Genomic DNA, 25,161 nt, shown 5'->3' with positions numbered 1-25,161 from the left:
CTGAGAATTGTAGGTTACAACTAATACTTCACATTTATTTATAAAGGAAAAAAGATATCATGTAGCAGATTCCCACTATCACATAGGCCATAACTATGGAAATGTCTTTGGATTCCTCCTTAAGACTCATGTTTTGCAGAAAGTCTCCCAGGGTGCTAATCCCCTGGAGTGATATTCATTCACATGAAATGAAATACACAGAAGAGTGGGAATGATAGAAAGATTTTACTGGTACAAATGTGGCAATGAGCAAGTTATGTAGGTCAGCACAAATGAGTATAGATAAAATTTTTATATCACCATACCATACATTTTGCAAATGCTCCTAGCCACCTATAGTGAGGTCAGATTTTGGCCAGTGCTGATGACGCCTGAAAATCACACCCTTGCTGCAAATGTGTATGCAATGAACATGAGAAATGTTTTTGTTTTAATTTTTTTAGAAATTCAGTGTTCCTGATAGTTTAAAATAAAAATATTTGTCCAAGTCAAAGCATGGTTTCCATTCTGTTTCGGGTCTTCTTCCTTCACAGACCTCTGTTGTGCCCAGCATCTGCCATTTTGTAATTGGTAATTTGATCTAATTTTGCCATTCCTATGTATTGACTTTGAAGCATATGCTATGACAATATTAAAATAGAAAAGATATCTAATGCTATGGAAAACATGGTGAAACTGCTGGCATTCTTAAAACATTCTTGCATTGTTCTCCTGGATTTGAACTACAAAATATAAGGCCAAATCAAAGATGGAAAAGTTATTTTATTTAGCGTCAACAGTGTTCAAAAGGCTTTTCATAGTAAGTTTCTTTCTAAAATTTAAGGAGGTGCCCACATATTATACTAGACAAGACCTTACATCCCTGTCATGTTGAGCAGACAGTGAAAGCAAAGATTAATGGAAAACATGTCTGTATATTAATTATAGATGGCTAGAATTTCTCAGGACCTGAGGGAAATAAACAAAAGTTCTCAGCTACTGGAAGCTTGGAGTGTATTGCTTTAAATCAGTAAATGTGGAAAATTTACATTCGCAACATGCCACATATCGGCATAAAAATATTTGTCAGAAATTGATGAATGAAACAAGAAGAATAATGAAGAAAAATGACAGTACACATACCCTCCAGAGAGCAAAATAAACAATGTAAGTGTTTGGTAAATAAATCCCTGCAGATCTCTTAGAAATGACTTACTGATTAATTGAATCAATCCATCAACCTTTTGTGATGGCATCAATTTGCAGTCCCTTCAATGTTGCTCTTCTTCCATAGCTACTGCTTTAGATGCCTCTAAAATGTAGGATATTATATAATACATTCATGTGGAGTTATCATAAATAATTGGATATTCTAGTGACATATAATTGGCTGATTCTTTTTTTCAACTCCCATATGTACACACTTAAACTAACCATATCACCTTATAATTGTACTTTTACTTCCCCTTTTTTCCCTCCTTTCTCCTTTTCCTGAAGTTTTTTGGCACCCAATTTTTTGATTAATCAAAATTTAACAACAGAGTGGGACTGTGAGATAATATTTTTCTTTTTCTTTTTTTTGTAAATTGAAATGGCCTCATTTACTTTATTTAACATACAAACTCTTTGCAGAAAGGGCTGTCTTATTTACTATGTTCACAGATTGTACCATGCCTGTACATCCAGTAAGTATCAGAAATTGCAACTTTTGTAGACAGAGTGCCCATCTGAAAAATAAACACTTGAGGTTTGAATCTCTTAAGAGGAGGGATAGAAAAAGCTAAGTAGAAAAGGAGAAAGACTCTGTGTGTGGTTTTGTATCCCCACCTTGAAAGGTATGCAGATAACAGATATGTATGTGTATGTGCATGTATGAATGAACCAACATTTAGCTCAAATGCACATAGATGCATGAATACTGAGAAACCCATGTAAATTAATGCAATTGCACATACTTACGTGTTCTCCTAGGAACAAAAAGTTCACCTGCATGAACAGAAACCAATGATCCAAATGTTTGCAAGAGAAAAAAGCAAACTGAGACAAATTTGAAGAGACTGAAATATGAATCTGATTCAGTCAACGTGTTCACAAACACATTTTCTATGAATTTTCTTCTAGTTCACCTGTGCCTTTTGTAGCTGTGGATATTTATGACTCTCCTTGTACTCACTGAACTATAGCTTTAGCAAATGTAATTGCACATTTGAAAGTGTTTCCTGCTAGGGCTCACTGTACCTCACGGCTTCTGTAACACTGCCAGCCTTTGCCCTTCTGTTAATGGTCTCCTGTATCTGGGGACTTTGGGGGATGTACATAACCTTTGTGCTTCCTCTTCTTTGCACATATCCACAGTGATACTGTCCTCCACGGCTGGTATCACAGTCATTATCTGAACAGTTTGAAACAATGGATGTGACAAAGAACAGTACGCAATTTGGGAAGGGTATTTGGAGTTATGTTCAGGCAGAGGGGAGAGTGAGAACGGGACAAGAAGATGGTGACAGGGAGAAAGAAATGAAATATGTATGGAATAGCATTCTGTGTGGCAGAACAGAAGACTGCTGAGTATGAACATGCTTCTTCACATTTAGGTCCATATAACTTATTTCCCAGTAAGATGATGGTGGGGATACGAAAATGGTTAGGTAACAGATGGCAGCAAAGATCCTCTTCTACTGATGACTATAGAAGTCTGGCCTTTGAATGGGACATTCATTTTTGAATCAGAGATGACCACAAGCAGTTTTTAAAAATTCTTAGGTTTCACAGTGCTCCTATCTATCCAAATTAATAATCTCAAGGCATTTGGAAATCCCAAGATCTGTCTACTACTGAACAGAGAGCAGGAAAGGTGGTGTTTTGATAGGACCTCATTAAAAAACTCTTAAATGATCTTTGCATGATTTGGAAGACACTTGTAAAAGACATTATCTGTCTTGGTTTCTGAGAGATAAAGGAAGAGTGCATTTTAAAAGAGCCTTCTTTCGTACATGCAGAGAGAGATGCGCAACAAAGGTATGAAAACGCCACATTTGGTAAAATATCTTTTTTCCTGTCCCACTCAGCTATGCAAAAGTCACATCTCCAACTGGCTGTAATTGCCCCTCTTGGTGAAGGTCTGAAAAGAAGGGAATTGTCAGGACATGAGACCAAAGAGAGATGATTTCTCCAGTCCATGGCTGGGAATGAAGCATATTAGTCGCTACAGGAAGGAAACGTCTTTTGCTGGCTCTTTCTGTGTTGTGCCAATTCTATACCTGAATGAATAGCTGCAGTCTGAAGGGCAGTTTCTTTTGTGCATGGTGATTACATTTTATATTGCACGTAGCTTGGAGCGGACTGATTAACATAACAACAGTATACGTCTTTCTCCAAGCAGCAGTGGACACGGTGCTGTCTGCAGTATTTCTATGCATCAGCTTTTCAATAAAACCTGTCTGTCTCACCTTTGGTGCCTGGCCCCAGTCCACATGCACTGTGAAGAAACCAGATTCAGATTAGCTAGAAAAACTCAAGAAGTCTGTCAATTTTGTATCAGCTATATTGAAGAGACTCATCAGGAGAAAGAAAGCAAGCAATACCTACACATTGAACATTCATGGGGCTTTCCACCTTTGTGAGAAAAACCCTCATCCTCTGAGTAATTGCGCTGAAAAAGGACACAGAGGACTGGATATAAATATATTACAAGCTGGAAGAATTCACGGTGTATGGGTTTTTGTTTTGCTTACTATCAGTGTGCTCAAATGGAGGGGGAGAGTGCAAATGATCAAAACCTTCAGACACTGAGTTAGTAGCCACTCCTTTCTGGAGACATCCAGGGATCAATAGATACTGCACTCGCCTTTGTCAAAATGCTATATGGCAGTTGAGTATTGCAACCAGTACTATAATTCAGCAAGTGGAGCACAAACCGTTTCTCCTTACCTGACTGAAAAGTGTCACTCACACTATAATTATGGCATTAAAAATCCTAATAACAATAATTAATGAACGCTCTTTCTTAGGACTAGTTTTAGGATAGCACAACTGAGTATCTGCAAATGTAAACCGTTCTGCTCCACCTTTATTAAAGGATCTCAGGCAAGCTGTCAATATATGTGAGCACTATAAAAACGTTGCCTAAGACAGGATTTCATCATTTCAGCATAGGGACAATGAACAGCTTATAAAAGAATATTAATGCAGTGGCAATATCCATGTTACATAGCTCCCTCTTAACAAGGATTACTTTTGCAATACTTAACACTGCTGGCAACTGTAAACCTATCATAGGCTTAAAATTCCTGATGAGTGGGCAAAAATCCCCATTTTCTAAGTGAAGAGTCTATTGCATTCAGCCTTGTAAAAGAAACCTTTTAGTGTCAGTGATAATGAAAATACCTGCTACCTATGACAGAGCTAAAATGGTGTCGTGACCTGGCGATTTCTATTCAATGCTGTCACATCCGTGCACTGCACAGATCAGGATTGTCATCATGTAAATGTAATAGCATTCTTTATCCTGCATTGTTGCTCAGTTGGGAGCAGTAATTCTGAGTTTCCTGAAAGTTGTGAATAGCAGCAGGGGGGCATGAATAGCTTGGAAACCTATATTTTTTCCATTTATTTTTTTAAAATGCAAATTACACTAGTAAGTCAAAAAAATCACTTTTGTTAAAAATACATTCAGAATTAACAAATGCCAAAAAAGAAAAGAAAAAAAAAGACACATTTGGATTGTATCTCTTGCCTTCTGAATATTTAAGTTTATAACAAAAGCCCAGCTTAGAAAAATAACATTCTTTACTGGATTTTGAGGAGGATACAGCTGTACAAATCAAAAATGTCATCCAGATATTCTCACATCACTGTGCTCTAAACTGCTTCCAGAAGAGATCTGTCCACTAATCATTTAGTAGTCAACAGTCCTAATTTCCTTTTAATGGTGGTGCTTTAACTGCAACTTAAGCAAGATTATGAATACCAACTTCATACAGGTATGTATGTATATATATATGTATACTGCATGTATGTGAGTGTGTGTATATCTACTCTATATGTAATATATGAATACGCCTGTATATTGTAGCACTTAATAGTTAGATGTGCTTCCTATTTCCTAAGCGCATTACAAACATTAACAATTTAGACCTCACAAAAAGCCTGTGAGGCACATATTATTCCCGTTTTACAGGTGGGAAGACTAAGACACAGAGAAGTTAAGGCCAAAATTTTCTAAATTAAAATCAGGCCTAAAAGCTACATGTAGACACTTCACTAAATTGTCTGACTTCTAAAATTGCTAACTACCAGCAGCTGCTGTAGTGGGAAATCACTGAAACGTATGAAGAATTATCTTCTGAAAATTGGGTCACTGCTTAGGTGCCTAAACTGGTTTCTTTTAGGGTTTAAAAAAAATCATCTTTATAGAAATATGATTTTGCTTAACCATTATACAGGGAAAACCAAAATACCCTGTTATGACATTTTCAGTCCAGTTAAGCCTCTACATTGTGTTTAATACTGTACATCTGCTATACTTAATATCATGTGGAGAGGGAACTTTTCCAGTTTTTTAAGTTATGGGAAATTTCAGCCTGGCTCTTGGAAGGTGCATGATTTCCCAGGGAGTGAAAAGCAGCTCTACTCAGAACAAATTCAGAAGTTCTGGTACCCAAGTATGAAAATTTAAATTTGAGATGCAAACTTGCCATGAATGCTTTATGGGAGCCAGCCTGGGGCACGTGCCTGATTCACACAGGATCCAGCAGGGTCTGGGGCTGGAGCCCTTGGCCCCCTTTATCCTTGGCTTCCTGGGTTATGCAGCCCCTGTCAATAGCTATTCCTGTGTATTTTATATACAGAGACATACACACACACACTCTTACATATATATATATATATATAAATCGCTCTGAATAAATGCAAGCATAGTTCCTGAACATGTCCCGTATCTTGTTTTCACTGGTGAATGCCTGTTCCTCTGTCATTGTCCAGAGTTGTTGCTTGTGAGACTGTACATCCATGCAGAGACAGCAAAGGGCACAGGTTTGTACAGGGATGGATGAGTGGGAGCTGTGCAGGCATGAGGGTCTGGTCAGCAAGGAAGAGGGAGATGCCCGGGGGCAGCTCAAGTCTTTCCAAGCACTGACCTTCCCCCTTGCCCTCAAAAGCTAGGTGGTCACCTCAGGTGTGGGAGGTGCGTGCGTTCGCCTATGCAAGGTCTGAGCAAAGAAACAATGACAATCCAAGTTTCTTAAAAGCCTGAGCAAAATATCGGGTTTTTCCTAATGAAAGCCACCTAAGTGCTTGAAAATACAGATCAGATGTAGAACAAAACATATGTTCCTAGGAGTTCAGAGTATTTCATATACACATTGACCTACTAGCAAAATTCCCAAAGGCATCTTGTTGCCAACTACGTAACAGCACAGTTTTTTTTTTCAGCCACGATAATACAGGAAGATAAAGTACACGTTCTAACACACAACAGATCCCCCAAATATACCACAAAAAGGTCTTCAATATTCTTCAACTCAACTAGCCCCTCCCTGCCCTCCCTAACTGAAACCATAAAATAAAATATATGGATCCCTTATGGTTCAATTAGAAAAAAAAGCTCACTTACAGAGAATTTTCAGTTGAAATTAGATATAAAAGAGTAAACGTAGCTAGTACATATTCAGTTGGCCTTTGTTGATAGAAATCTGCAGATGTCTCTGTAGTTAGTAAAAGACATTTAGAGATAGCTATAAAAGCACCTACAGTGCGATAAATAAAAACAGCGGGATTAAGAAGCACTGTTTCTGCTGCTTATTTCCAGTAGGTTCAATTATTAGTTTATGTTACCCTTTTCCCCACCCCAACCCCCAAAAGGTCTCTTTTTTTTTTTTTTTTTTTTTTTCTTAACCATTATAAACTGTTTGTTTCTTGACCACTGTGGAGCCTCAAAAGTAAAGCACTTCTCAGACAGCTGGCAGTTTTCTACTTGGTCGCTCTGGAGCTGTGGAGCAACAGAGCCTTATTCCCTGACATGAAAACAAAACAAAACCAAACAGAAGAAAACCACTGACTTAGAAATCGTTCCGAATTAACAGCAGCATGTTGAGCCTAAAGGATGTTACTTCAGAAAGCTTGCACGGAGTTTCTCTGATGTGCAATGCAGTTGGGTTAAGGCAAGTATGAACTGTACAGCCTTCAGGGCAAACAACGTGCTGTCTATTGACTTCTGCTGCAAGGTCATCCTGGTATTTTTAGTGGTGTGTTGACTAAGGAGACTCGATGCAGCCAGGAGTGCAGAGTGGGCTCCGAAAGCACCAAATGGGCTGGGTTCATGTCTTAATCCAGACGGGCTGCACCGGGGGCAGCCTGGGTAAGGAAGAGCCAGAAGATGACACCAACGCCTCTGCTCTGGCCCTCTGGTGCTGGGAGGAAGGATGTCCAAGGTGGGGGTCTGGGGCATCTCCCTTAGTACCTGTTAGAAAGAGGGGCCGAAGGCGTCTGTTGCTTTTTGTCTCACTGTTCAATCAGCTATTTTAATTATTTTAGCATAAAAACTGGATTTTTTTGAAGAACCAGGGGTCATCCTGAAACAGTTTCTCTGACAGGTCCTCCAGCCCACGTTGAGTAGCCCCTTTGTTTACTTTGACCTAGAAGAAAGGCAGAAAAAGAAAGACACTTATAAACCAACATGTACTTATGCAATCCTTGCCTTGCTGCTCTGGTGCCCTGGTGCTGCTCTGATGCTCTGGTGCAAGTAAGTGTAAGCCACCAATCAGTAATGGTTCAGGTACACATGGGATGAAGAGGACAGAAAGGTAAGTTGTTTACTCAGGTGATCGCTTGGCTCACTCTAGAGCATCATCAGAGAAATCAGCTCAGGTTTTCTAAAGGTAGGAGTGGTGTTTATTTAGACACTTAACCATATAACCGTGTGTCAACTGGAAGATGACCTGAACTGTAATAATTCATCAGAAATATATCTGTCTTCGTAAAAGCAAGAAGTGATGCAGCATGTAGGACAGAAGGGCTGAATCTCAGGTGCCTGGGTAAGTCACCAGAGGCTCTTTTGCAAAGCTGAGAGCATGTGTGAGTGCCACAGCCCTGTACACCTGAACAGTCCTGTCCCAAAACTGTGTTTTGTAACTCCAGCTTTCAGTCTAAAACAGACAAGATGTTGCTGGTTGCTAGACAAGGACTAGCTACTGGTTTGTTTAAATGAAATGTTGCCCGTAATGTCTGAATCCCACAAACATGAATCTTAAGGAGACCATAGCACATCGGATTTGTACTCCATAAACTTGCTAAGTGTCACAATGGTTATAGTCCAGGTGCTGTTTTTTGTGTTGTGCTTATGCTTCATTTATACTTCAAGTGAATGGTAAAGTAGGTGGTACTTTCAATATGTGCAATTATTTAGACAAATACCTGCAGCCTTAGAGTAGGAGACCATGACCAGCATAATGCACGTGTAAATACAGCAGAGAGAAAAGATAGGGCCAGATACCAGGGCAACTACATTAACCCCTCCTACACCCCTTTGTCTCTGAGTTATTGACTTGAAATCTCTCTAATGTTTGTGAAAAGTAGGGTCTCATTAGCCAGAAACTATCATTAAGTGCCTTCTACTGAAAAGCAATGCCTACCAATTCTTGTCTTGTGTAGCAGAATACACATAAGTGAACATAGATATATACACACACACACATATATAAATGGGTCTGTGTGCACATAGATGTGTGTATTTCTATGCATATATAGTATGTGTATATACATATAATACAAAGATTCATAGAATATGAGAATAAGTGAACATAGATATATACACACACACATATATATAAATGGGTCTGTGTGCGTATAGGTGCGTTTCTATGCATATATAGTATGTGTATATATATATCTAATACAAAGATTCATAGAATATGAGGAAAGCAAGCTTCACTTCAGGGTTCAACTGCTTTTGAGCAATTTCTCCAGTGCATTAGGCATCAGCATCAGACACGCATGCTTTTTTTTTTTGCTTCACTTCTTCTTTTCTTGAGCAAACAAGTTTACTGTGAAAAACTTAAAGAAAAATCTCCCCTCCCTCCTTCCTTCTATTTTTAGAGCAGTGATCATGCAGTGCAGTCTTGTTCCACAACTACAACTGTGTTTTCTCATATGCAGCAGACCCAGTGCCATGGAGTATTTAGTCACCTTCCTCGGTCACCTCCCAAGAGCAGAATTTTCTCTTGACAATTGATTTCCACCATCTTATTGTGTTCTTGTCCCATGGTCTGGAAATGAGCACCCGCATCTCCCACACAGAGTGCCAGGAAGCTGCTTTTTAGTACATCAGCTGTGACCACACTGCAAGAAGGTACACGAGCACCGGTTCTGTCCCGTTCTGTTTAAAAAGCGTATTCGTTTTGAAGGGACTGTCTGGGCTTCTTGGCTTGTACAGCATAGAGCACACTGTTGGCACTTAAATAATAGAAAAAAGCCATTTATAACAGGTAGATAAATGTCATGATAAGAATTCTCCCCCAAAACACCAGTTTTACTTAAAACATAATTTTAAATGGAATATATTTTTCTCTATAAAAAGTAAGCTGATTTAAATTAAATGTGAAACTGGAAGAGATGATAAGGAGAGTTATGATTGGAATTCAAAGCCTAAAACATAGAGAAAAGAAACAAAGTGAGACTGAACCTAATAATTCTAGACTGTTTAAGGAAACAGTAGCCAGAGATTCAATTCACTATCTACAGCTAATACCTCTTTTTCATAAATCAAGATATTTTTTCCTTAAGTATCCTGTTCATTTATGGTATTTTTACATAACTGCTGAAATTTCACACAAATATACTGTATGTGTTTAAACCGAATAGGAATGTTTTTATAAGTAGAGCTTGATTCGTATCACAAATAAAAAGTAATAATTCTTTAGATAAAACAATCCTGACACAATAGAAATGTAAACATGAGAAACCTGAATAAATCAATATAATTATTTAATTGCACGTGTAATTTTGCGTAGGTTCAGTATAACCTCCAAATTAACAAAATGAGGTGCTAACTTGAGCACACAGGAGGAAACTGGTTACAAAACAGTGTGTCTTAACAGTTTGCAATTACTAAACCCAGCATTTCTTCAGGATAATAATTAAACTGTGGATGTATAAAACAGTTAAAATTGATTTAAATTACTTGGATGTAAATCTGTCTGGCTTGAATTGAAATAAAAGTTTGTGTTGATGGAATTCTGTCATAGCAATCCACTAAATCAACTCACATCAAGCAGCAGTATGTGGGTGATGACTGAGACCTAGTACAGAACTCTATATGTCTTTAAGTGTTGTACTATTTCCGTATGTGACTTGATCTACCAAATATAGGGGGGGTTCTCTGGGTTTATTGCTGAAATACATGCTGAATTTTTAATTTTGACAGAATCTGTACAACCATTAGAAGCTGATACTGTTTTGGTAAGCTCTTCAAAGCTGAGGCCATATGTTCTCCTTCGCTTTTGTAGCATGCCTACTACACCTGTAGGTAATACCATGCCACAGACAACAAAAAGAGGTGTTACTGTGCCTTTGGATATAGACAATAACCAGGTGGTTTAAAGGAAACTGCTTCCTATTTCTCTCATAACCTCAGAGATCCACATGAGTTGCACCCAGTGTGAGCCTCAATAGTAGAGGATGCAGAGGGGACAACAAGCTATCTCCATATTTTCTTGAACTTTTGCAAGAATTAGACAGGTTGATGCTTAATATATCCTCCTCTGCCTTTGGACTTAAAGATGTTTTGTAGCAATTGATAAAGTTGTGGAAATAATTAGATGAATACAGCTACATGGATATGTATGGGTATGGTTGTATCATGATGGGTGTGATTATACCTTGGACGGTGGTGAGGGTATGGCAATGGACTGCATAAAGCAGAAGGTGTATGATTCTTACCATTTACTCACCTCCTAGAGATGCTGAGCATTGTAAAGTGCAGGTGATATTGGCCAGAGAGTAATATAAAGTTCTGTATTTTTTTTGTTTTCTCTTCTTGAATACTAGGGTGGCTAACACTGACGTTCTTTGGTGGCTAACACTGACGTTCTTTGGTGAACAAGATCCCGAGGGAACCATACCCTTCCTTCCAACAAATAAAGCTCCAAAACACCAAGTGTGGCTTGCTGTTGTCATATCAGTGTGTTTTGATTTCCAGTATGTAATATTGTTGTAAATAGTGCTACAAGCAGATCAAACCACGGCTTGATTAATTTGACATTCGAATTTGTCACTCCACTACCTAATGGTCTGCCTACATTTACAGAGCAACTGCAGTGTGAATACATATGCATGTGTACCTGCTGCGCCTCAACTGTAAATAACAGAAAGGTATTACTAAATGCTGTAAAGGGCTCTTAAAGACAGACTGTAGCAATTCTAGAGAACCTTGTCAAATGCTATACAGTCAGAGAGAAACATGAAGTGTCTTTGTTTGACTGTGGCTGGGACATGGCAATACTTTTGGGGGTTGATTGGACAAAGTGTCAGCTCACATACTGATTTCTGTCTTTCAGTGAAGACAATGAAAGAACCTATAGTCTAGCGAGAATGCAGCATTGAAATAAGGCGAACACAGTTTACATGGGTTAATCACATATCCCTTCATTTCAACTACAAGCTTAAAAATATTTGCCTCTTTTTTTTTTTTCTGCAGGGCTAGCTTTCCTTCCACTCAGCAGGAAGATGCTCTGTAAATGCAATCTGCTGTTCCGGAAGAAACACTGAGAACATAAAGAGAATGGGATAATATCTCAGCTAGAGGGCCCCATATGTTGATGACAAGGTATGGTATACTGAGAAAGAAATAGGATTAGAATTGTTCTAAGTACCTATGAGCCACACATAATACTTGGAAGGAAATAACATTTTCTAAATGCACGGCGCTGTGCCACAAGTGCAGGTGAAAAATCTTTACTTGAGCACAGACAGATGGGAAGCTGAAGTTAAGATGGCATTGGAGATACGCACTATTGTAATTTGAGATTATTAAAAAGCTCCTAGCAAAGCTCCCAAAGGGCCCAATCCTAAGCACTACCGCGGAATTGATTGTACCTCTGATAGAGGGGTAAATGTCAGTTCCATGCAAAAATCCACTAATCCATTAGCAGACTTGCTTCCACTAATCAGAAGAAATGAAATTACATTCAACAAGGGTGAATGGAAGTGTATGTTGGGATGGATATTGTTTGCCTGTATTTAGTTCTTTTCCTCAAAAGACACGTTAAGAAGAGAAACAAAGGAAAAAAGTAAATGTTGCCCCTTTGTGAGCTGTTCTGTGCTGTGCTTTTACTGTGTAGGTGATGGCAAAGAGTGATGGTGAATAACAAACATTTCAAAAGGCTGCAGCAGTGAGGTAAGATTTATCCGGGCAGTTGGGCCGTTCTGAATTGCAGTTGGCATCAGTACAAGAAATATTTGGAGATGATTATTCCTGGACTGGTCTACAGCTGGGTGTTAGCTCTTGTGTGAATGTATTCCAGTTGTCTGCTTGTGCTGAGATTTGATTACCCATTTAATCCCCAAATATATCAGGCTGCATTTCTAGGTGGTAGATGGAGTTGTCACTCACTGGTTAGGTAAAATACTGTCTTGTATTCAAACTGGTTTTAAAAGCCATATGTTGTTACATTTGTTCTATTTATTTATTTATCTTAAATGTGGAGACTGGAAATGAGGTACCTCAGTGAACAGATGCGCTGGTAAAACAAATGCTAAATGCATCCACTAAATTAGCGAATTGCTGAACTTTTGATAAATCTTAATAAAAAACACTTTGCAACCAAGATTTGTAAGATCTGACTAGTTTTTACTACACCATCACCTCTGAGTGGAACCTGCTGTAATGAAAGTGGGAGAAAATCAGATAAAAGCTGGGTGCTATTTAAACAACCGTGACACATTATATCCTGCCCTAAGAAATCATTATAATTTGATAGAAGAGTAATGTTGGCTCTTAAGTGTAGCTTGAATTCGGTCTATCAAAAAAGGATTTTGCCTATTCTGAATTTCTGAGTCACGTCATGTTTCAGCTTAATGATCCTTTAATATCAGCCTGCCACTTTGCAGAATATCTCAGAAGTTAAGTACTTACATATACATGGGCTGTAGCTGTAAATGAGATGTCTTCTGTGGACCTTGATAGCCGTAAGAGTCAAATCCACCTATGAAATCAACTGAAAGGGGGAAAATTGCTTTCATTAGCAACATCTTTTCAGAAGGGATAGGCACATCATTCAAGAACCACCCAGCACACAGATTATTTTTGACGGCCCTCCAAATAATCTGTTAAAATTGTGGAGATGCAGGAAAAGGGTGGGGAAAAAAAACCACAACATGGTGTCTTTTTTAATTTGAAAATCAAATTAATTTTAAAATCACAGAAAGACAACGAGGAATTTATAACAGCCACCTGTCTGTCAGAAATAGCCGCATATCCCTCTTTTTCAAGTAGGCCACCTCACTGGAGTACAAAACAATGCGCTATTCAGCTATTACAAATGCTGAAAACCATTTATTTATTGGCATGAATGCATTGCTTCTAACTGTGATTACTGTGTCTGGCTTGCTGTCATACTGTGGCTCAGTGATGTAGAGGAGAGAGCACATTGATCCGACTCTGTCTGGGAGACAGAAGTTTCTCTGATTCCCTGCTTTGACATTTGGGTTGAAATGCACGAACAGAGAGCTGGAACAATTTATCTGAGCTTCAGAGATGAGGCTCCACTGATCTAAGGAAACCAGCATTTCTCTCAAGGTGCTGGAGGTCTGCAGGAAGGTTGTAGAGTGGGAGTTATTTATTAATTCACAGCACTGCCAGTTCCCGATGGTCTTCTCATGTTTATTTTAAACAATTTCCAGGGTAATTCAATCTCATCTGAGCCCGAGACCCCTGTTTCTCTGCTATAACACTTTCTTTACACAGGTGAAAGCACACCCTTTGCTTCCTTTGCACCAGGAGACCCAACTATTGGCTTTTGGGGGTTATTTGTGGGCAGCTCTCATCCCTGAAATATTGTCTCTTACACCACAGATGTGAATTTGACTTTACTTTGATAGAAAAAGGCCAAAAAGTTCAGGTATGGAAGTGCATTTTTCACAGGTCTGGACACTGCTACTGACAGACTGGCTCTGTGTACATTAAAAGCAAAAAAAAAGAGGAAAAAAAAGAAAAAAGAAAAGGTAGATAGAAGATAGCTTCTTAAAAGAGGAAAAAAAAGAAAAAAGAAAAGGTTCTTTGATAGAAGATAGCTTCTCGTGGATATAAATGCAGCAACATTCATATAAAAATCACAATTATAATCCTTGGTCTGAGAACTTTCACAGTGCTTGGGGTCCTTAAAACTTGCATTTATGAGGCTATTTTATACCAAGGTACCCCTCAATGTATGCCACACTTAACAGTGCAGTTACACGCATTCCAGACATGTTACAAAATCAAGTGGTACCCCTCTGTCCACCATTTACTTTGCAAGTGAAAAAGCACAGAAACACTAGGCTGGAGTGGTACAGTACACCTCTGCTGAAACCACAAACATGTTGAACCCGTCATCCACCTTCTTCCCTGCCAAGAATGGTCCCTGCAGAAATAATTTAGCTGAATCTGTGCTCTATGGCAGCATTACCTATACTCCTATCCTGGAATGATGTTTTACTAAATTAGTCCCTGACATCTCTAATAAAGGAGGTTCTATAGTCTCTCTGTGTTGCCTTTCCCTATGCCTAACTTTCTAATGTCTAATTTAAATGTAATTTCCTGCAAATTAACTACTTTTCTACATTTTGGCCTTTTCTCCCTATGGATATGAAGAAAAATGAGCCTTTCTTTTTTTTTTTTTTCATAACTACTTTTAAGCATTTTCGAAAAGTATTTTCATGCTATCCATCTTTCCCAGATTTTTCCAGATTGCCACGGAGCCCAATCTGCTTCAGGGCAGGTAAGAATGAAGATTCCTTCATGGCAGCATTACCTATACTCCTATCCTGGAATGATGTTTTACTAAATTAGTCCCTGACATCTCTAATAAAGGAGGTTCTATAGTCTCTCTGTGTTGCCTTTCCCTATGCCTAACTTTCTAATGTCTAATTTAAATGTAATTTCCTGCAAATTAACTACTTTTCTACATTTTGGCCTTTTCTCCCTATGGATATGAAGAAAAATGAGCCTTTCTTTTTTTTTTTTTTCATAACTACTTTTAAGCATTTTCGAAAAGTATTTTCATGCTATCCATCTTTTCCAGATTTTTCCAGATTGCCACGGAGCCTTTCCCTATGCCTAACTTTCTAATGTCTAATTTAAATGTAATTTCCTGCAAATTAACTACTTTTCTACATTTTGGCCTTTTCTCCCTATGGATATGAAGAAAAATGAGCCTTTCTTTTTTTTTTTTTTCATAACTACTTTTAAGCATTTTCGAAAAGTATTTTCATGCTATCCATCTTTCCCAGATTTTTCCAGATTGCCACGGAGCCCAATCTGCTTCAGGGCAGGTAAGAATGAAGATTCCTTCATGCTGGGGAAGGAATCTGTAGCAAAAAGGGCTGACGAGAAACTCCTTTGGGGGCTTTTTGGAGCTTTTTGAAGCGGAGAGGAGCCCTTTGCTTGACCTGGGGCTGTCAGCTGGTGGATGGTGCTGCTGAGGGTGCCTGGGTGGAGCCACCACCACCTGTGGCTGATCAAGCTCCAGGTGATAAGTAGCCCCAGGGAGGGCAGGGACTAGTCCCTGGCCACAGAGCCCAGAGGGAGCCCCCTGTGCTGGGGGTGTCCCCAGTGGGTGCAGCAGCTGCAGTTTGTACGGCCGGGCCCTGCGCCTCTGCTCCAGCACAAGGTACGTTCAGTCCGTCTGGGGGGGCTCAGCTGTGGCTTCTACCCTGTCGAAAGCTGTTTTTAGGAAAGCTGTGGGCACCCAGACGGAGGCCCCACACAAACATGTGGGTGTCCAGGCATCTGGCTGCAGAGGGTGCCGGAGCCTGGCACTGGCAATGGCGGGCAGCAGGGACAACACCTGTGTCAGGTGTGAACAGGTGAATGGTCTGCTCAGCCTGGTGGCCCAGCTGAAGGGTGAAGTGGAGAGGCTGAGGAGCATTGGGGAGTGCAAGAAAGAAAGTAGTAGAGGCACCTGGCCACAGAGCCCAGAGGGAGCCCCCTGTGCTGGGGGTGTCCCCAGTGGGTGCAGCAGCTGCAGTTTGTACGGCCGGGCCCTGCGCCTCTGCTCCAGCACAAGGTACGTTCAGTCTGTCTGGGGGGCTCAGCTGTGGCTTCTACCCTGTCAAAAGCTGTTTTTAGGAAAGCTGTGGGCACCCAGACAGAGGTCCCACGCAAACACGTGGGTGTCCAGGCCTCTGGCTGCAGAGGGTGCCGGAGCCTGGCACTGGCAATGGCGGGCAGCGCGGACAACACCTGTGTCAGGTGTGAACAGGTGACTGGTCTGCTCGGCCTGGTGGCCCAGCTGAAGGGTGAAGTGGAGAGGCTGAGGAGCACCAGGGAGAAAGTAACAGAGGAGTAGGGGAACAGGTTGAGCCCCTGTGTAAATTGGAGGACCCCCTCCCCTCTTGTCCCCAGGCAATAGGAGGAGATCTCAGAGAAGAGGGGGAACGGAAACTGGTCCCTGCTTGGGGAAGCAGCCAAGTACCCTTCCAGCCCCTCCCAGCTCCCCAGTTACCCCTGCAGAACAGGTATGGGGTCCTGCAGGAGGAACTGGCTGATGGAGAGGAGGATGGCATGCCAAGACCCAAAAAGTCAGGAAGTACACATCATTATAGACACACCATCCCTACTAGCTCCAAAAGGAAAAGGAGAAGGGTCCTTGTTGTGGGTGACTCTCTGCTGAGGGGGGCAGAGGGACCAATATGCCTCCCTGACCCACTTCACAGGGAAGTCTGCTGCCTCCCTGGGGCATGGGTCAGGGATGTGATGGACAAACTTCCAGACCTAATAAACCCATCTGGTTGTTACCCCCCATTAGTATTTCAGGTGGGTAGTGATGAAATGGGTAGGAGGAGGCCAAAATCAATTAAAAGAGACTTCAGAGCCTTTGGATGGCAGCTCAAGGGAACAGGAACGCAGGTTGTGCTCTCGTCTATCCCTCCAGTGGCAACAGTGAATAAGGAAATTGACAGGAAGAGGCAGCATATCAACTTGTGGCTCCGTGACTGGTGTTATCGGCGGGGCTTTGGGCTTTTCGAGCATAGGTTGTTATACGAGACACCTGGCCTGCCAGTGCCAGGCGGGATACAACTGTGCTGCATCTGGACAGTGCTTCCCTGGCCTGCTTACAAACCTTTCGCAGGGTCAAAATCTTGCTAAAATCAAGATAAATGCCATTTGTTGCTTCCTACTTACTTGCTGTCTATAACCATCAGAATAACTTTAACAATGTGATCGTGTCTTTGGAAGCATACTAAGTTTATAGACACAGAATAAAGAATTCGCTATAGAAATATTGTTGAGTGAAGTGCTAGGGTCAGAGGAAATAAAAACTCTTATTCAAACACAGAGATTGGAGCAAAAAGAATGGATATGTCTTTGCTGTAGCTATGGGTGGATGTTCTTTTGCACAGTTTTCCTTTTTTTCTGACTCGACCTCTGGCAACAGAAGTCAGAAAAGACCTGTGTTGGATGAAGTGTCTCACTTGTGTCAACCCATGTCACTTTATGGATGTTGCTTATATGCATTTGTCTGGCTTTGCATTTCTTGTGTACTTCCCAAAGCACTTCAAGCAACCATTAGAAGGCTGCAGGTGTAGATACTCTGTTTTGCAGTTGTGGGACAAAAGGTCTTAAGGGTGATTTTAGGATTGTTTACAGAAACCTAAATCAATGTGTGAGGAAAAAGCTTTCTTTGAGTAAAATGAATTTGTGTGGGTGTGAGAGAAAGATGCATGCTGAATATCTCTGCATGCATTGCGTCTTTGCCCTGTTGCACAGAGTAAACACAGCATTAACAAGCCAGATTGTCAAGTGACAAACAAGGCAAGCTTGTAGAGACATTTCTATGTTCAGCTGACAGTGGAAGTTCTCACATGGGTAACCAAACGATGGCAGGGCAGAGAGCACTACTGTGACCTTGCTGTAGATATGTAATGGCTTCTTACACACAACAAACTTCACAAGGTAGGTAAAGGTAGGTAATAAAAAGTGAACTTCAGTACAAAAGGATTTCAGTAATCTCTTTGCAGCAAGTTTTCTTGAGTGAACTTCAGTACAAAAGGATTTCAGTAATTTCTTTGCAGCAAGTGGCAAGTGGTGGCAGTTTGTCAGCAGTGCAAAGCCTGTGGTGTCCAGACGGTGCTAAAAGCTCTCTGTGGACTCTGAGCTAGTTTCTTTAAAGTATGCAAAATGCTGCCCTTTCTGCAGGCATTTCATCCTGGCTGTGCCTGAAAGGTCACTAAAAGTGTCCTACAACTGATACATTCCTGGCAGCAGTAACATGCAATGAATAAAACAAGGCTCATTAGCTGGATTGCTACGGAGGCTTCCATCCTTAACCTCATCCATCAAACACATTTTGGACCATTCTATTTTACATTCATCTTACATGTCACTTTTATCAGAAGTGTCTGTTTTGTCCTGTTTTGATTTAATAAAAGCATATGTGCATATACACACAAACACAGGATCCTATTCCTTTGAAATATTGGGTGCTGAGATGCTTATTTTCCGGGCTGGACTTGACCAGGATAACGAGAGTACTATTTATTTGTAAAATGTTTTACAAGAAATTCAGCCAGAGTGTTTTCTTCTTTTGCTGGTGTTAAGGGGCTTGTCAGGCATATGACTGTGTTTACAAGTGTAACACAAACAAGACATATGGCTCAAAGCAGTGATGTATTTTCTCTCGCTAAGTACCCACAGGAATGTGAAGTTTCAGCCTTTGCTCACAGTCCCAGCCCCCATTGTCTCTGTTGTATACCAGGACAGGATGAGAGGCATAAATTTTTTATTTCTGGAAGCTTGTGGTATATAGAGGGACCATTAAACTGGGAAGCACAAAAATGCCCCATTAACATGAAAGTACATATGGGAGAAGGGGCTATAGAAAACTAGCTGTGAGAAACAATGAAACTGATTAAATCAACAGATGGACAAAGAGAAAAGAAACAGTGTGTAGTAAAAACAATAACATCTTCCTGTGAAAGCAGAGGGAAAGATATTGAATAGAAATCGGAAGACTACACACTATTCTCCTTATAGAAGTTTTCCTCTGTAAGATATAATCATAGAAGCATAAAGATTCAGATCCACAGCTGATATATATTTTTATAGCTTCAGTGACTTGTTTGAAGCAATGATAATTTACATTAGCTTAGGGTCTGACCCAAAGAGTCATTTAGGGCATATTTGTATAGAAATGTGTCTGATGCTATGGCTTTCCTTGCATTTTAGTAGGCATAAGAAAACCAATGCAGACTAGATATGAAAGGGTATAGAGTTTCAGAATGGAGAAGTGGCTTTTTCTGCAAAGAAAAGGAAAGGGAAAGGTTGGGAAACAGACATGTTCTTGGCCAACATGTGACGTGCAGTATGGATGACTTCTTGACTGCTTTCAAACCCTCTCCTGACTTTGTTCCTTTGCCATTGTTGTTTGTTTTGCTGATTATCTCACCCCTACCCTTGATGCATGAGGCCCTGCCTCTCACAGCGGTGAGTGTACTGCCAGCACTCGGCCCTGCCTTCACCACAGCATCTGCTTCCTGCCCATGGCTCCCTCTTTAAAAGTGAAAATGTCTTTGGCAGTAAATCTGTAATGAGAGTGACTTCTGTCATGGTTTCATCCTCTTCTCCTTCACTTTGTTCATCTCCCTGCTGAAGCAGATTGGCTCCCCTACTTTTATTAGTTCCACCCCGGACACCCTCATCATCTTCTTGTCTGCTTTCCTCCTCCTATCTCCACACGTTCTCTGCACTCCATCTCTCCCACTTCTTCTATGGGCAAACTGTTAAAGCAGTCCTCCGTTATTCAGTTTGCCAGCCTTTTAAACTCCTTTTATAGTGCATTTCCCCCTTCTCTCTTACTACAGTCACAGGAATTTTGTCCTGTAAAACTTCCGCTTGTCCTAGTGACAGACTCTTGATCCCTTTTTTTTGTATTTCCTACCAATACAAATACATGTAAATCCCTTTCATAAAAAAAGCAGCCCCACCCTTATCCCTGCTTGTCCCATTCTCCCTCCTGATGGTTTCAAACACTTTCCAATACTTTCCTCCATTTTGTAGAAGAAAAAGGGAAAAAAAAAAAAGGAAAGCTGGTCATTCTTCAAGGAGGCACTCTTAAAGGCGCAAGATAAAGCTATTCCCAAGTCCCAAAAATCAAGCAGGAAGGGAAGAAGACCAGCCTGGCTAAATAGAGAGCTTCGGCTGGAACTCAGGAACAAAAAGAAGGCTTATAATCTTTGGAAAAAGGGCCTGGTAGATAAGGAGAAATACCATGAAGCGGTGAGGATATGCAGGCGGAAAATTAGAAGGGCCAAGGCTCAAGTGGAGCTCATCTTGGCCACCAATGTTAACAATAACAAAAAGGGTTTTTTTCAGTATGTTAACAGCAAGAGAAAGGTTAGGGATAATGTGGGCCCACTGATGGATGAGGTGGGCACCCTAGTAGTGGAAGACGCAGAGAAAGCAGAGTTGCTGAATGCCTTCTTTTCTTCAGTCTTCACTGTTAGGACTGCCCCTCATGAATCTGTGACCTTGGAGGCAAGGGGGACGGTATGGAGAGAGGAAATTTTACCTCTAGTAGAGGAGGACCAGGTTCGGGACCACTTGGCCAAACTGGACATTCATAAGTCCATGGGGCCTGATGGGTTGCACCCACGAGTGCTGAGGGAGCTGGCAGACGTTATTGCTGGACCACTCTATATCATCTTTGAGAAGTCGTGGAGAACAGGAGAGGTGCCTGAGGACTGGAGGAAGGCCAACATCACTCCAGTCTTCAAAAAGGGCAAGAAGGAGGACCCTGGGAACTACAGACCAGTTAGTCTCACCTCTGTCCCTGGGAAGGTGATGGAGAGACTCATACTAGATGTCATCTCCAAACAAGTTGAAGAGTGGGGGGTTATTGGAAGTGGGCAACACGGGTTTACCAAGGGTAAATCATGTATGACCAATCTGATAGCCTTCTATGATGCCATAACCGGTTGGTTGGATGAGGGGAGGGCAGCAGATGTCATCTACCTTGACTTCAGCAAGGCTTTTGACACTGTCTCCCATAACATCCTCATTGGGAAACTGAGGCAGTATGGGCTGGATGAGGGGACAGTGAGGTGGATTGAGAACTGGCTGTGTGACAGGACCCAAAGGGTAATTATTAATGGAGCAGGTTCAAGTTGGAAGCCTGTAACCAGTGGAGTCCCCCAGGGGTCAATACTTGGACCCGTGCTGTTTAATATATTCATCAGTGACCTGGACGAGGGGACAGAGTGTATCCTCAGCAAGTTTGCTGATGATACCAAACTGGGAGGAGTGGCTGACACCCCGGAGGGCTGTGCTGCCATCCAGCGAGACTTGGACAGGCTGGAGGGCTGGGCAAAGAAGAACCTCATGAGGTTCAACAGGGAAAAGTGTAGGGTCCTGCACCTGGGGAAGAAGAATGTCAGGCACCAATACAGGTTAGGGGTGGACCCGCTAGAGGCAACTACTGAAGAGAAAGATCTAGGGGTCCTGGTGGACAGTAAAATGGCAATGAGTAAACAGTGTGCTCTTGCGGCCAGGAAGGCCAATGGTATCTTGGGTTGTATAGGGAAGAGTGTAGCCAGCAGGTCAAGGGAAGTCATTCTCCCCCTCTACTCTGCACTGGTGAGGCCACAACTGGAGTACTGTGTCCAGTTCTGGGCTCCCCAGTTCAAGAGGGACAGGGAACTACTAGAAAGAGTCCAGCGTAGGGCTACAAAGATGATTCAAGGATTGGAGCATCTCCCTTATGAGGAGAGACTGAGAGAGCTGGGACTCTTTAGTCTGGAGAAGAGAAGGCTGAGGGGAGACCTTATCAACGCCTACAAGTATCTCAAGGGAGGGTTGAAGGAGGAGGGAGCCAGACTCTTTTCAGTGGTTCCCACCGAGAGGACGAGGGGCAACGGGCACAAGTTGGAACATAAGAGGTTCCACTCAAATATGAGGAGAAACTTCTTCACGGTGAGGGTGACGGAACCCTGGAACAGGCTGCCCAGGGAGGTTGTGGAGTCCCCTTCTTTGGAGATTTTCAAAACCCGCCTGGATGCAGTCCTGAGTAACATGCTCTAGCTCTAGGCAATCCTGCTTCAGCAGGGGAGTTGGACTAGATGATCTCTATGGTCCCTTCCAACTCGTGAAATTCAGTGAAATTCAGTGAAATTCAGTGAAATTCAGTGAAATTCAGTGAAATTCAGTGAAATTCAGTGAAATTCAGTGAAATTCAGTGAAATTATCCCATCTTATGCCCTGTCCCTTGCATGCATCTGGAGCCACAGTCAAATCACTTCCTCCTATCCAAATTTGGGTGCTGATAACCCGGTGCACACAGTCATCTCTGCAGTCATCCACCATAGCCACTGCTCTCTTCTTCCTGAAACCTTTGCCTCGCTGGCTTTTGCTCTCTCCTCTGCAAGTGCTCACCTGCTTCCTCTCATCATTGCTCTCCTCTCTTGGTTGTTCTCCCTCCTGCATGCTGCTGGAGTCCCACGAGCAGCAACCTCTGCCTTTTACTTTTCTCCATCTCCTGCAAATGGGGCAGTTGCACTTGCAAGCACAAATTCTGCTGTCATTGGCTCTCTGAAGTGTCACAGGGCACCCGGCTTGTGCTCACTCTGCTCCTTCTATACAAACTCAAATCTCAGCTTCTCTCTGTGATATTTACCCTTGGATAATTAAACATCAATTCCAGTTCAACATGGCTAAAACCAGAACTCTTAGCAGCTCCCCCCTAACCTTCTCTACTGCCTCTCATAGTGAATGATGGCACTTGTATGGTCAAGTTTGCCTGTCACTTGAGGATATGTTAGATGTCAACTTTGGTTTGGGCTGTGCATGATTTAATTTCTGAAGATTATTTTTGCATATTGAAGAGGAAGATTTCTCTGTCTGTTGAAACAGCTCTAACATTTACCCAGGGCTCTCAGTGTCAAACACCACAATTGTTCTTTTTTTCTAAACTCACCAAATGTGTAGTTGAGACAAAAGCTGCAAGACTCATTCTCCTTGTTTAGGTTACTCCTCTCTGCATCCTGCTACTGATTTAATCTTCTAAATTACATCAAGCAGAAGCTAAATCTTTTTACATTTAAAGCCTTTTGTAGAGACTCCATATCAGTCTGTCCTTCCAGTTCTAAAAGCTAAACTCTCCCCCGTGCTGCCAGCCTGACCTGCATACTTGCAAAATTTCCAAACACTTTCTCTCATAATGTCTTCACAAACAGTTCTCTCATTATTTTCCCTAAAACTTCCAGCCTGACCTGCATACTTGCAAAATTTCCAAACACTTTCTCTCATAATGAGAATGTCTTCACAGACAGTTCTCTCATTATTTTCCCTAAAACTCTTCTTTGCTCCTTTGGCAATAATTCAGTTGCCAATGTCCCTGTATTTCTGTCTACCACTGTGAATAATATTTGCTCATAGTTTCTTTGTGCTCACTTGTGCTCAATGGTGGGTGCCTGTTGTTTAATATGTAGATTAGAAGCTCCCAGAAACAGGGCTGGCGTTCACGTTTGTACAGTGCTTGGTGCTATGGTGGTCCTTAAATATATTAATGAATCTAAAGCACTAAAATAATATCAAAAAATTTAGTTACCCATGATAAAGATGGTGCCATTTAAAAAGTGCTAATGACCAGGGAAGGGTATGTGCATGTGGATGCTTCCTCTGCATGCATGGCATGACTAAACATATTTCCCAGGTGATATAGCAGAGAGAAAACATGGTGTGCATGTCCTATATCTGACATGTGAAGTCTAAGGACTTATGTACAAAAAAAAAAAAATGGCTTTGGAGGCCAAAGACTTGGCCCCCTGGACTCAGGCCTCGGAGGTGCAGTGATTAAGCTTCACTGCCACAGCAAGGCATGTGTAGCTGGGAGAGAGGAGAGATGGCAAACTGCAGGCACGTTGGTGCAGAAGTGAGTATGTGAAGCAAGAGAGAGCTGTGCACAAATGCTGGCAGCTAAAAACTGGCCAAACTCAGGAAAAAATGGAGGGGAGCAAAATTAAGCTTGGTTTTAATAACTTTGGAAATGGCATACAGGAAAAAATATAAAAGAACATATGCGGACGCCCTTGCTCCTGCAGCTTTGCCAGGACCCTGCTACCCGCCTTGCTGTTTGGTGAAGACACTTCCAAACACTTTAGTGCTGCTGCCTTTTGATGCTGCGAGCATGGCCTGGTGGCTGTTCCACCGTACAGCACACAGGGGGAGGTTTGCTTGAATACAATCTCAATAAAGTTTGTTTACAATGGTAATCAAACGTTATTGGTCTTTGTGCTGAGTGCACAGCGATCTCGCAAAACGGGATAGAGCCAAGCCCTGGCAAAGCAGAGGGAAGGAGGACATCTGTCAGTACACGAGGCTGTGCCCTTCCTGCTGGCACAGGGGGGTTCAAAAACAGCGTAAGGACTTGGGCACTCGGTCCAGTTCTTGTGGTGCAATGAACTGCATTTCTGCTGAACAGCCAGTAGCTGCCTGTGAGTGCTCTTAGCTCACTCATTTGCAAGGCGAAACTAAAAACTCAGGATTTTAAACTGTAACCTCATGGAATTTCTGAGCCCTACAATCATCACAGGAGCAGCAAAGGGAAACTCCTACACAAATTTCAGTGGAGTTTCTCAGCTCAGATTCTGCCCCACTGCCGCTATTTCCATGCTGCTTACTTTTACAATAGTCAAAACTTGTAGTTTTTTGCTTCACAGGGGCTTTTCCTCCAGATTTTTCTCCTCCTAGTGTGTTTCTTGTTGGATAAGGGCTTGCAGCATCTTCTGTCTCTGTTGCTGCTGATCCCTGGGCTAATTCTTTGATCAGCCCTTCTGAGATAAGATGTAGAACTTGGGAGGTAGGCAGGTTTGTGAAAACTGATAAGCACCACCTGGTCTTACAGAGGTACTGATGGGGATCTCAGTCTGATACTCCCTATAATTAGGACCAAGCAAAGATGCAGATATTGCATTCAAGGTTGTACCCAGAAGAAA

At 41.6% G+C, this 25,161-nt stretch overlaps 1 protein-coding gene across 2 annotated transcripts in view; it reads right to left on the bottom strand.

Moving 5' to 3' along the window:
* Positions 1–212: 212 nt before the first annotated feature.
* Positions 213–25,161, bottom strand: part of NKAIN2 (Na+/K+ transporting ATPase interacting 2) — a 97,699-nt gene continuing 72,750 nt past the window's right edge. Inside the window, exons 2-3 of one of the 2 annotated variants that reach the window (XR_001414570.1) lie at positions 13,109–13,190; positions 213–7,613 (exon numbers count right to left, since the gene is read on the bottom strand). Coding sequence is in view for 1 of the 2 variants with exons in the window: in XM_014966475.1 (XP_014821961.1) it covers positions 13,105–13,190 (86 nt within the window). In the remaining variant the exon portion in view is untranslated. Of the gene's footprint in view, positions 7,614–13,104; positions 13,191–25,161 lie in introns of those variants that run through there. The other variant, XM_014966475.1, reaches the window with a different exon arrangement.

The sequence above is a fragment of the Calidris pugnax genome, unplaced genomic scaffold, assembly GCF_001431845.1.
Source record: "Calidris pugnax isolate Ruff unplaced genomic scaffold, ASM143184v1 scaffold31, whole genome shotgun sequence".
NCBI lineage: Eukaryota > Metazoa > Chordata > Aves > Charadriiformes > Scolopacidae > Calidris > Calidris pugnax.
Note: the sequence above shows the minus strand (reverse complement) of the source record. Positions and strands in the feature narration are given on the sequence as shown.